At 47.0% G+C, this 13098-nt stretch overlaps 1 protein-coding gene across 3 annotated transcripts in view; it reads left to right on the top strand.

The window, feature by feature from the left end:
• The window catches only part of lrp4 (low density lipoprotein receptor-related protein 4), a 91403-nt gene that overhangs the window by 36171 nt on the left and 42134 nt on the right, over nucleotides 1–13098 (top strand). For all 3 annotated transcript variants that reach the window (XM_079283269.1, XM_079283268.1, XM_079283270.1), the window contains exon 2: nucleotides 6474–6620. In XM_079283269.1, coding sequence (XP_079139395.1) covers nucleotides 6474–6620 — 147 coding nt within the window. The remainder of the gene's footprint in view (nucleotides 1–6473; nucleotides 6621–13098) is intronic.

The raw sequence follows: 13098 nt of genomic DNA, 5'->3' as shown, positions 1-13098 counted from the left end.
AATATAAAAAAAATAGGTTTTTCAACTGAGCTGAGCCGTTTTTATAACTTGCATGTCGCCCGCCCCTCACACCCGCCCAGTGCCAGCCCACATGCCCGTCCAGCAGCCATCCACTCATCCGTGGCCAAGTCAGTGTTATCTTTGAACTGACTTCAGAGAGACTGCTGGCTGGCCACGGATGGTGTGTGTGTGTGTGTGTGTGTGTGTGTGTGTGTGTTTGTACTGTATACAGCTCCATAGCAGCACCATTCCCCCCCACCGTCCCACTTGTTTGATCTCAGAGGCCTTTTATTTTGAACCCTCAGCAGCAGGACGATGATATATCGCTAAGTGTGTAATGATGTTGTTTTCGCTCATTTCAAGGGAATAAAGGACAGTATCCTCCCACACGCTTCTGGGGTGGCACTTAGTTAATAGGCGATGACTTAGCAGAGTGTCTTTGAGTTTGTGTGTCAGTGTCGTTTGCTTGAATGAAGCACTGCACAGGATGAACATGCAGACATATGAGGGTCTGTTATGAAGCCTGCGGTCAGTTTAGGGGGTGGGTGTTCGGCCTCCAACACACACACACACACACACACACACACACTCCTGCTGAGTTACGTCACATGAAAGTGATTGAGCGCTGCTGTGTGATAAGACTCGAGTTTTAATGAAAGTCTGAGATGAGCAGGCGCGAAAAGAGCCCCGCTGCCCACCAACTGCTGCACATTTCAAACGCTCCCGTGTGTGTGTGTGTGTGTGTGTGTGTGTGTGTGTGTGTGTGTGTCAGCAAACCAGAGGGATGAGCTCGTGATGACTGGGCCTGTCCAGGAAGATTTTTAGCGATGCTTTGAGGAGTTGGCACCAATCTGAACGTGTTTGTCTGGTACTCTGTTTTTGCACTTGAGTGCGCAAACCGGATGTTTTAAACGATTGAAGAACTTCCCTTTGTGTGTGTGTGTGTGTGTGTGTGTGTGTGTTGTTCCTCTACTCTCTACTCCATTTTCTTTTTTCCCAGCAGAGCTCAACATGTGCTGCCGTGGTCGCCAGCCCGCCGCATCAGGGCGGCCTGACCTACGGTGGGCAAATTAGTAGGTGGAAATGAGCCGCCGGAGAGAGGGGGAGCGGGGCAGGGAGGACGAGCTGTCTGGCAATCGAAGCCAAAGTCAGCATACCCCCCCCCCCCTCCCGAGCCATCTGAGGAGTATAGATATAAAAAGGAGCAGGAGCCTGGGAAATGGCGCTCACCACCATTAGAGCACCATTGTATCGTGAGAAGTGATTAACCCACTGAGAATTATCACCATCTCTTTATGGAGCTTTTTTTTAACGCATTGTATTAATTAATGGAGCATTTTTCTATATTGTCTCCAACAAATGTGGACTTCTGGATGCGGACGGAAACACGGCTCCAACTGAATGGTGTTTGTTGCTTTTCCAGCCCGTGAAGAGACTTTATCGGAGCAGGAAATAAATAGCTGTTTTTCACTCAAAGCTCATCTTCCTCCTATAAGTCTGGTAGACGGGAAAGTTTGCTCTCCGATGTCGGCTTTCACCTCCGATGGAGATTTACAATTATTCAAATGAGCGATATGCAGCGGGTACGAAGCGTCCCACGCGGCGATGTCAAACCAATCAATGTAACAACTAGATACAAGATGGAGGTGACACAATCTGCTGTGTGAGTCGAGGTTGCATTACATTAAGACAGTTTTGTTGTTCCCGCTAAGGCAAAGACTGCTCGCTTTGCATGTATAAAACACTTAGTTTATTCTCACACATTTCAGCTTGTCTTGATTACTCCATCAGCCGGCGGCATGTTATTTTTAAGCAATCACCAACAATAGTTTGCCACAGTCATAAGCTGTAAAACAAACCATTGTCGTCAGATTTTCGACAACGTCATGCGTGACGAACGATTCCATCAGAAAAAGCGACCTCATTGAAGCTCAACGTTGTGATATTTCATTCTACATGTGTCATTTTAAATTTCACCCCAATTCAACCGTTTGCACTCATCAGATCCTGGAACAAACATTGAAATCTGTGCTCACCAGCACAACTGTGGAGCCGTGATTGACTCGCCTGAGACCAACAGTCAGGTGACAAAAACACTGAAACTTTGACTGAACCGCAGGCCATCGAGCAGAGGTCAGGAGAGGTGGCGAAAATGTAAAAAGTTGAATATAAATAGAACATGGAGCATTATTTTCTTCGTTATTATTTTCCGGCATTATAATTGTGTTGTAATGCACAAAAGACACATTCGAGTTCTCTCTTCTTCTAGCCATGATTGCGCTGTTTCCATAGAACTTATATGATTCAGTGAGTAACGAGGCCACCGAGAGCAAAGCAACGCCGCTAAACCGCTTGATGTTCACTCTGTTACTCTGTTAACATACATTATCTTGAATATTGTGTCGCATACACCTGTCCAGATATCAAACCTACCTTATAACAGGTGTTGCAAAAGTGTTTATCTTCTATTTGGAAGTGTTTTCACCACTCTGCGCTATCTTTATACCAAAACAAATGCCGAACTGGTGAGTGACAGTTATCCCAGGTGAACAGCCGTCCTCTATCGGGGGCCAGTCGGGCGTCTCCTTCCCGTCGGCAGAGGAGACGAAACGCTGTTTGCCCGACGGCGAGGCGGGACTCCACTTGTGTCCGTTCTGGCTGTGCAGAGCCGTGCGGCGCGGCCGAATGCAGCTGGTTTGGGACGGTTCGGGCTGAACAGTTGCCGACACGCTGGGACGCAGCTGTGTCTGTGAAGCGACGCCTTTACAGCTCGACACCAGCAGCGGTCGGGGTGAAGACAACAGGACGGGACAAAAGGGGCTTGAGTCATTCCCTCCGTGCTCCCTTCTTCCCCCTTTACATTGTCAGATGGCTCATTTCCCGCTTATCACTTTTTACACACTGAAAGAAAGACGTGGCTCCGACCCTCCAGGTAGTCTCCGGGGAGGTCCACGCCTAATTAACCGGCAGCCTTTTGACATCGTTCAAAGTGCGTGGCCACCCGCTCTCAGGGCCGCGTTACCCATTGTGTGTTTTGGCCTCGCTGCTCCCGCCTCAAACTCTTCACACTCGTCGTCATGTAACTATTCCACAACAGCAACTTGTGAAACGGTGAATCGGAGGTTGAATGCCACCTGGTCAGATCTGAGACTCCCGCGACGTGGCGGCTTCCGGCTCGGTTCGGCTGCTGCTGCCGTGGGTGGGTCGAGTCTAGGCGCGGTGTCGGCGTGGGTTTGCGGGATCATCTCTGTTTACCTTTTGGGGTGGGGGTGGGGGGGACCACCTGTCTCGTTCCACACCAGGCCTGTTTAGACAGTTTCAGGCTGTAGGAACCAGCAGTGGAGGATCTTTGGTGGTCTCTGTTTTCTTTTCTGCTACTGGAGGTTGTCTCTGGCTCACAGCTCACACACCGGGCCTCTGGCAGCAGGACGTGAAGTGAGAATTTAATTGTCAGTCTGTCTTACTGTTGGCCTGTAGAGAGAGTTCAACACACATTCAATTGAAATAGGAGCTAACCCTAACCCTGGCTCTTTCTAATCGCGAAAGTGGGCTGTAAGAAGCGTGATAACGGCAGAGAAGTTCAGAAAAAGTTTGACTGTTCTTCGGCAGCACTTTGTCACTGTGCTGCTGGTTGTGTTCAGCTTTTTCTCTCAACTCAGCTTGTCAGGCAGTTAAAAGAAGAAATACTTAAGATGAAATGAAGGGCTCCGTTGATTCTCCGGCGCCCGCTGCTCCCCTTACACATCCTTTAGACTGAAAGATATGTTGTCGCCAAACTTGCACTTCCAGCTCACAGTGATCCACTGTCTCCCCCAAACAGCCGAGTCTCAGATCTATCCGAGATGCATCAGGGGGTTGTCATGCTGACGCTCTTGAACGCGCAGGGCTGCCATGCCTGGCTTCTGCTGCAGTGTGTGTGTGTGTGTGTGTGTGTGTGTGTGTGTGTGTGTGTGTGTGTGTGTGTGTGTGTGTGTGTGTGTGTGTGTGTGTGTGTGTGTGTGTGTGTGTGTGTGTGTGTGTGTGTGTGTGTGTGTGTGTGTGTTTGCATGGACCCTTATGTAACCATCCAGTGAGTGGCGATGATTCTCTCTTTACTTCTTCAGTGGGTTCATGCTCTCAGTAAAAAAATCCTTGATCTGTTGGACGTGACACACATTCATACCCGATACTTGAACTAATATTCTGTGTGTTGATCTTCTTCCTGTTCTGAGTGCCGGTGCGAACACATGCGAGTGCGTACGATGGTTTCTTTGGCTCTGTGGCCTCTTCTTTTTTTAAAGCATGTTTGACAAATGCACGGCCTGTGATGTGGCTTCGTGTTGACACAGCTTCTGCCTCGGCTCTCAGTCTAATTTAGCTCAGTGCAAACCGACACACACACACACACACACATCTGAATAAAACACACACATATGCTTAAAGGTACAAATCCTACACCGGCTCACAACACTGCAGTATACTCTGTTGTGCCATGGAGCAGTGGTGTAAGATCGTTACGATGGGCCCCAGTGCACACGTGTTACCCGTAAAACAAACCCGTGATGGAGATGGGTTTGCCTTTTTTCCAGGGCATATATAGCAAATGGAACCAATGTCATTATAATGTTAAGTCTTCTGCGATGGCAATTTGAATCACTTTTAAAACCCTAACCTTTTTCACAATATGTGAATATATCAAGTCACTTCCGTTCATCGGTTGCAAAAAAAAAACCAACATGGCGACGGCCAAATTGCCGAACTTGCAGCGTCATAACGGCAGTCCGCAAACCAACGGGTGATGTCACGATGACTATGTCCACTTCTTATCAACAGTCTATGACTCAAGCCTACAATATGGAGTATCGGTCTTAATTTCAGGACTTAGTCCGGCCCTGTCTATCTCTCTGGAGGTAAACCGCATGCCCCCGAGGTGGTCTGAGGTCTGCAGGAAGTATAGAAAGACAACTTCACAGACGGGAAGACTCGGGTAACGCCGTAAACCGTTTCCCTCCCGTTAGCGGAGGGTTCTTGAAGCGTGAGGAAGGGGAGAGGAAAAGAAGTGGGGAAGGGAGGCAGCTGAAGGGGAAGTGTGAAGAGGGGATGGTGGAAAGACAAGGAGGAGAAGGAGAGGGGAATGAAAAGAAAGAGGCCATTAATTTAGTGCTGTGGGAGGGATCTGAAGGTTACGGAGCTCTCTGCCAGGCCCTCCTGGGTTGACTGATGCCTTTGTGAGGAGGCCAGGACACACACACACACACGCACACACACACGCACGCACGCACGCACGCATGCACACACGCATGCACACACGCATGCACACACGCATGCACACACGCATGCACACACGCATGCACACACGCACACACACACACACACACACATGCACACACACACACACGCACGCACGCACACACGCACGCACACATTCAGGCATGCGCGTTCCAAGAAACTCAGGGTTTGTTGCAGCAGGCCAGTTTCAGCAAAATAGACACACACACACACACACACACACACAGATGGTCATTAATGGTCTTCAAAGTGAGGGCAAAATGGGAAACCTTTATTTATTTCCTCTCCTGGACGTGATTTGCTGTGATGCGTCTGAAGATGTGGTGACTCTGCTCCAATTTCCCACCACAGCAGAGGAAAACACAGAGTATACAGAACGTGTGTGTGTGTGTGTGTGTGTGTGTGTGTGTGTGTGTGTGTGTGTGTGTGTGTGTGTGTGTGTGTGTGTGTGTGTGTGTGTGTGTGTGTGTGTGTGTGTGTGTGTGTGTGTGTGTGTGTGTGTGTGTGTGTGTGTGACTATGCAGTTCAGGATACCGTGTTTGTCTGTGTACAGATGCGCAATGTCGGCGAAACAGGGACATTTTAAAGGGCCAGTAAGCTAAAGAACAGAACTAATATGTATTTATTATACATGTAATGTAATTGTATCTTCTATTAATCAAAAGAAGTTGATTTGCAGTCGAGTGAGGTTGAAGATGTTTGATAGATTTTGTTAGGTCTTAAAGCTCTTTACAGAAGTCCCTCTGCTACCTGGGAGGCTCGGGTCAGGGCAGTAAAAGCCTTCTATCTATTTTGTGGATGGCTGTAACAGGACAGGAAAGCAGAAAAACATTTTCCCCCAGACGTACCTTTCATCGTTGCTCTTTTCTTCAGGATTTCTGGATTGAATTCTATGGCCTCTAAGGGCAGAAGTGAATTAGCAGAAGTGATTTAGTCTTTGGCTAACTGCTCGCAGCACGTAGACGATTGTAACTGTGAAGTCTCATTTCAACATGTGTGTTACAGTAAACGTCCTCCCTGTCTGACTCCTCCGTCTGCTAAATGTCGTGTTGTCAGGGTACGGAGGCACAGGGTACACTTTCACCGTCAGTCAGTAAAAGATGGTGGGAAAATGTTGTATACCTTGCAGGACCGCAAGAAAACAAAGTTGATGAACTTGAACATGCCTGATTAGCCCCTAACCCGCTCTTCCTCTTCGTGTGCAGGAGTCCAGGGCAGCGCCGAGTGCTCGTGTGGGAGGAACCACTTCACGTGTGCGGTCAGTGCGTTCGGGGAGTGTACCTGCATCCCGGCCCAGTGGCAGTGTGATGGAGACAACGACTGCGGGGACCACAGCGACGAGGACGGATGCAGTGAGTTAACGCTCCACTCTTTTCATGTTGTCCTCTCGCTTCCCTTTCTCTCTTTGTTGCTGTCGCACTGGTAACGGAAGACCTGTTTTTCCTCTTTAGAACCGAGTTAGTGGTGGTCTAATGAGTATTACAACAACAAACATTTTGAAAATTAGTAGCGGTGCAACGGAACATAAAACTCACGGTTCGGACCTCAGATCACAAAAGAAAAAAAGGGAGAAAATATAACTTTTAGAGATCCCCGATCATGCGTTTTTTTTGCCGCCGATCATTACTGATCCCTATTGTTTGATTATAGCAGCTGGTCTACAAGACTCCAAAAATCATTTCAACCGCTCTAAAGTCTGTAAACCATCAAAAAAATGTTAAGTTATCTTTCTACTTTGTTATTGTCACCTATAGATGTACGTATTAAAATATTAACACATCATCTGTACATTATTTTCTATCATGATAAAATAGTCTTCAAGTCTTTTAAAAAGAGTGATATTAAATAAGTACATAAGATAACAAATCGCCGTACAAAAGATATTAGTTAGATATTCATGTTTGATACTCTGTTTGCAATGCTGAACCAGTTTGATAACTGTGGTTGTAAAAAATAAAATAATAAATAAACTGCAGTTCTTGGCCAAATATCTCCCCCTGAGCAACGCCGTAAACTCCCACCCCTCACCCAAGGCTCTGGTTGTGTTTGGCAGCTCTCTGCAGCAAATGTGTGTAAGTGCACGACTTCTGAATTTTCTCTCCAAATGTAAAAAGTGTGCTCTGGCACAGTTTTCCTGCATAAATTCTCCAGAATAGTAAGAGGAAAAAAAGAAAAGAAAACGTATAAGTGGGCCCATATGGATCCCATCATCACCCAGTGAAGCAGTGAACGGGTCACTGGTCCAGGCGGGGTACTGTTTCTAATGCTGAGGCGCTCTGCGTGGCGTTTGCCCTCCGAGCGCACAAAAATAAAAAAAATGCTTGAGTGACTTCTGGCACCAGACGGCGTTTTGGCTGGAGGGAAGTCTTGGCAGCGGAGCCAGACGGGAGCGTTCTCCTGCACAGCACGTCGGAGATCTTCACCGCTCCTCTTTTACACTTGTGTGTGTCGATGGGAAACGTCAATGTGAGGGTCTGCTTGTAGAGTCGAGAGGCAGATGTTTTTGTTTGACACTTGCGAAGCCTCTCTGAGAGGTGCGTGGCTGAGGTTCGGGCTGATGTTCTGTCTCCAGTCCATCAGTCCTCGTCTGTCACATTAAGCTATTTAGGGGTTGGGAGAGGGGACGCTTAGTGCTATTGATCTCGGGCCGGTTGAATGTTCAGCGAGCCCGATCGCCGCGTATCGATCGCTGCGGTGCGTTACTTATTTAAGGAGACACGTTGGAAGCAGCTGACAGATATCGGAGCATCAAGCTTGACTTTACTAATCCATTAGTACCGCCTGATCGACCCGCCGCTCTGCAGCCGGACGCTCGACCTCTTGGACTCGCTCCAGTCGATCTCGTAACCACGGGGCTCACGTCACAGAGATTGATGTTGTTGTAGAGGCCAGCCATTACAGTATTTATTCCCACTGTTTTCCATCTTAAGGCCTCTGAAAGTCTTCCAAATCAAATCATCTATGAATGAAAAAACCCTCTTTATACTCTCGCTCAAGTCTAAACTACACACTGTGTTTTTGCAGCCTGCGATTAGGGATGCAACAGTGGAAAAGGTTGGGGACTTGGTTCGGTTTATAGACTTAAGTAATGTGTTGATTCATCACTTAAACACACAGTGTGAACGTCTTTGTAACTCCAACCACCAGGCCGGAGTAAACCCAGTAGAGAAAGTCGGATTGATTTCTTCAGGTGACGAACTATGTCCGTATTATGTGCTTCTGCTTTTTTCAAATCGAATAAAATTGTGTGTGTGTGTTTTGTGTGTCGCGGAGGTAAAGTCGAGGCCCACGTGACTCCACTTCTATTACGCTGATTGAATTTAAGCAAGTCGCGTCGTAAAACACCAGTCAAATTTTTATGTCTTTTGACGACGTCTTCCAAACACAACGAAAGGGTTGAATTTATCGAGGCACAGTTTCAGCGCGCGGGGAGAGAGAGAGAGAACGGTTTCCCCAATTGAGTGGGAACGTCAGACGCGTGGGAACGCAGAATCACAATGAATACACACACACACAGATAAAACACAAAGGAATACACACACACAGATAAAACACAAAGGAATACCTCTTTTCAGCAGAATTGTAGCAGTGCAGCCTGTGGCATCCAGACCTTGTTTCAACTTCAACATATTTATCAGTTAAACCGATTTAACAATTTCTGTAGAAAGAGCACAATGGCGGAATGTGTGTGTCTGTGTGCTCGTGAAACTCGGGAGAAGAGGAGCGGGAGGCAAAGTGTCCCGCTGTGGCTGTGAAGCTCTCCGTGTAAACTTCTGATCTAATTACGATGTGGGACTCACGTGGAAGTTGTGTAGCGCAGATGTGGCTGTTGTGTGCTCGCGTATAAAGTTTCTATAGCTGCACGGAGACCAAAGAGGGAATGGAGAAGGTTTGATGAGGGACCCATGAATTCTCTTTGCAGAGGCGTGCTCGAGTGACGGAGAAAGCGTGAGGTGTTGTGAATGTCTGTGTAGGAACTCTATATCTCACTCGAGAGGAGTTGCCGGTGCGTGGCGGTGAGTAGAAAATGGTCCTTACAGCCGGCCACTCTCCTCCTCCTCCTCCTCCTCCTCCACCCACATCTGTAACATCTGTCTGTCTGCAGTGGACCACACTGGGTAGAAGGGGCGGGGTGGTCATAAATCGACCCATTTAAAAACACACATCAAAGTTACCGTTATAAACTTTTTAACTGGTTGTGAAACGGATTCTATTTCCTACCGATGCCTCTGCATGAGCCACATAAGTAAACAAGACCATCAGCGACAACATTGGCTGTATAGCTGACGCTTGTCATCGGTGCAACCGGCTCCGATTCAGGCAAAATCAGATCACATTACATCTTTTGAGTCTCCTGACTGAAGATGATACAAGTATGGATGCCTCACCGGTGGAAGGACGTTACAGGGTCGCACGTCTCAAGGACGGGACACGAATTAGTCCTGATGAAATTTAATGAGGGCATAACTCACGCTTCATCAGATCAATAACGCCCTTTTTCTTCATTGATCATTTGGGGGGGGGGGGGGGGGCGTAGGCACACAAACAGAATACCTCTTTACTACGTTTGACTGCAGGCCGACAAAAGACGTCAAAGTTCCATCAAAACTAAATTCTTACATGTAGTTTAAAGGTTTACTTATGAATAGTTGTGGGTGATGAGGCTTCGTAAAGCTGCTGTAGGTTTGTCAAGAGCTACAGTACGATTGTCCAATAATTCATCACGTTTGGATCCGTTGATCCCTTTCGGACGTTTTCCCAGTGACTGTTTGTCAGACTGTCTTATAACTTGTTTGTTTTCTCTTTGCTTGTCTTCTCAAGGCAACTCAGCTGTGTCCAAACACAATAAAAGTCCCCCGTTATTTGTACTGCTTACTCTTCCTCCCTGCAGTATTATCGGGCTTGTTTCATGGAAGAATAGCCGCTAACAAAGATCTCCTAATTATTTGATCAACACATTTCCCTATAAATTCTTCAAAATACAAATCTCCTGTTATTATGTCTGTTAAAAAGCCTTTTCTTTGAAGTAGCAAAATCAGGAGACGTTGGGTTGTCATCAGCAGTGACTTAACATGACTCAGTCAGGTGTGTTTAAAGGTCTCAAAGGAAACACTTTCTCTCTTTTAATAACCTGGATGTTATTTCTGGAGTTATCAGTCAGTTTATTTAAGAGTGATCCGTCCACGATGCACCCAGAACTGTATTTTCCTTTGAGTGAGGCCCTCTGAGCTCCACAGAGAGTGGACAAGGCCAACCGGCTAATTGAGTCTGACTTATGTTTCTGTCTTCTCTCTCGCATCTTATCTGCTTCTCAGTTTTCCTAATCTCAGCTCCCAGTTCAAGGCAATGAAATGTATGAAGCTGCTGTTCATAACAGCAGATAAGACTCCGCAGCATCTCCTGTTATTTCACCCACGTCCTCCTCCTCCCCCGTTGTTACAGATAATCCTTCAATTTATTTCTCTCGCATTTCACTTGCATTGGAGAAGGCGGCATGTGAACGTGCACACACACACACACACACACACACACTGTTGGAGTCCTGCTGAGTTAAAAGCAGCTGATGTTGTGAAAGAGCAAATGCTTTGGGCCAGACACGCACCCATACACACTCCTTATAAAACCCCTCGGTTGGATGCTTTTCGGGCTATCTGTGAGGACCTCCTGGTGGCGTTATGTTTAACATATTCATGAGAAGAATCCATTCGAGCGAGGACTTGGTTCTCGCAATTTCGTAACTGTAAATTATCCGAGTGCTCATGAATCCTGTGGACGTTTTACCAAACTACACAGAGCTCGGCAAAGTCTGCTTTTGTTGTCAGTTGCCTAGCAACAGTGTTCTCACGATTTAACACAATTTAAAACCAAGCATAGCGTGTACTTGACTCCTCATTTGAGAATCACAACCTCTCGAGTTCTTTTAAAACCTTTTTAGATGATTATTTTTTTCTGACAGGAATCTGAAGAAATGTGATCTCGTTTGATTTGAGCTTTTCTGCAAAGTAACTCTCGGAGAAGACGACGGTCTCCAGATGTCTGTCTTTGGAGCCGGTGTCGGCTGCAAAGTCTTTTAAGAGCAAGTTAGGCGTTTGAACGGCTTAAGATATGTTTCTGGCTTAATAGACGAAGTCTAATCTTGATCTTTGACCCCAGATCAAACTTGAAACTAGTCCCTTGAACAAAACAAGGGAGCTCAAGCTCCGAAAATCCTCAAACCGGTTCTCACAAGGGCATTGACACACACACACACACACACACACAGCAAGAAATACCCCCTCCGTCCTTTAATCTACCGCTCTCTGCAGTCTTCACCAATCAGGGAGAAGCTGTGACCGCGGGAGCCGAGCTGATCCGAAAGCAGGAGCGGAGAAGATTAGGACCCCATCCCGTCTCTCTCCATGTGTCATCTTCTCCCTCCGTCCCTTCATCTTCTCCTTCCTTACCTCCCTCTGCCTCTGCATCCTTCTCCTCTCTCTCCCGCTGACCACAGGAAACCTGTGAACCACGCTCGCTTTTCTTTTTTTCGACTTTCTCATTTACTTCCTCACTATGTGGTTTGAGTTTGTCCTTCTTCCCCGTCTTGTTTTCCTTTCTCTCTCTCTTTCCGTCTCAGGATATGGCCGCAGTTGTTTGGATACATTAGCATAATCCTCCTCCTCCTCCTCCTCTCTGTCTTCACCCCCAACGCTCTCTCCGTCCTCGCCTCCTCCGCCTCCCTCCTAAATATTTGCTCCCCGCACACTTTCACACTTGTTCACACAGAGGAGGACATGAGGAGAGAGGCTGATTGAGGGCAGAGAAAGAGACAGAAATACCAAGAGAGACAAAGAGCTTGTTGGTCCCTGTAAACCCTGTATAAGCATGTTTGAGGAGGTTTTAAATGTGTTCTGTGTGTAATTAAACACAACAGAGGTGATGGATTGAGGTTTAAAAGTGCTGAGTGGAACATTATTATTATGTATTACGTATATGATTTTAAAAAATGATTGTCAAATGAATCATTTTGATGTTCTACAGATTTATTGATAATATAAATAATTGTTCTTTTTACCCTTGAATTACAACCACGGTGAAGAACATTGGTTGGTTTGTTGGCAGTTGTTTTTTGGTCAAACTCTGACGGAAGAGAAGAATCTACTCTGTTTACGATACACATCTCCAGGGCAACACTGGTGTTTTGCATCTGTGTGGTGGTTCTACTGAAATGCTTTCTTTAATGCAGCACTACAGCCTTAAACCTGGGGTCTCACCTCCCAATCTGACTCAGCAGAAACTTGCAGGCTTCCACGCTTCTCCGCAGTGGTTTCAGTTGTTCGTGTCTCAGAATCGATTGCTGGTCTGATTTGGATCTCGCGGCGAGAGTTTTTTCACTTTGACCCGGCACTGATCTACTTTGCCTCCTGAATCTCTTCCTCTCCACTTGATCTCAGATGACTTTATAAACGTCGCTGTTTCCGTGGACTTCATTTAGCATATTCTGTATGCTCTCTCTCCGGCTCGGATGTCAACCGAACGTCGGCCCTCTCCTACTCGTGCCGACCTGGCGTCTACCTGCGTCCGTCCCAACGAACGCTCGCTCAGGCAGCCTGCGTTCTGGCTGCCGTCCTGCAGTTGGGTCGGATCGTGCTCTCGCTGCAATCAAACCGGTCTCAAACGAAACGCACCAGGCGTGGAACCGCACCGGAGTTCCATTAGAAACGGACTGATTGCCTGCTTGTGAAAGCACCGTTAAACATTGAACAGGCCCGAGGTGGATGTGTGAGTTCAGCAAACTGTATCATATTTATTACCGCCATGTGACCGGAGAGGTAAAGGCAGGAGACCGAGGCC

Source organism: Melanostigma gelatinosum (assembly GCF_949748355.1).
Source record: "Melanostigma gelatinosum genome assembly, chromosome: 2".
NCBI lineage: Eukaryota > Metazoa > Chordata > Actinopteri > Perciformes > Zoarcidae > Melanostigma > Melanostigma gelatinosum.
The sequence above is the reverse complement of the archived record's forward strand: the minus strand, read 5'-3'. Positions and strand labels throughout refer to the sequence as shown.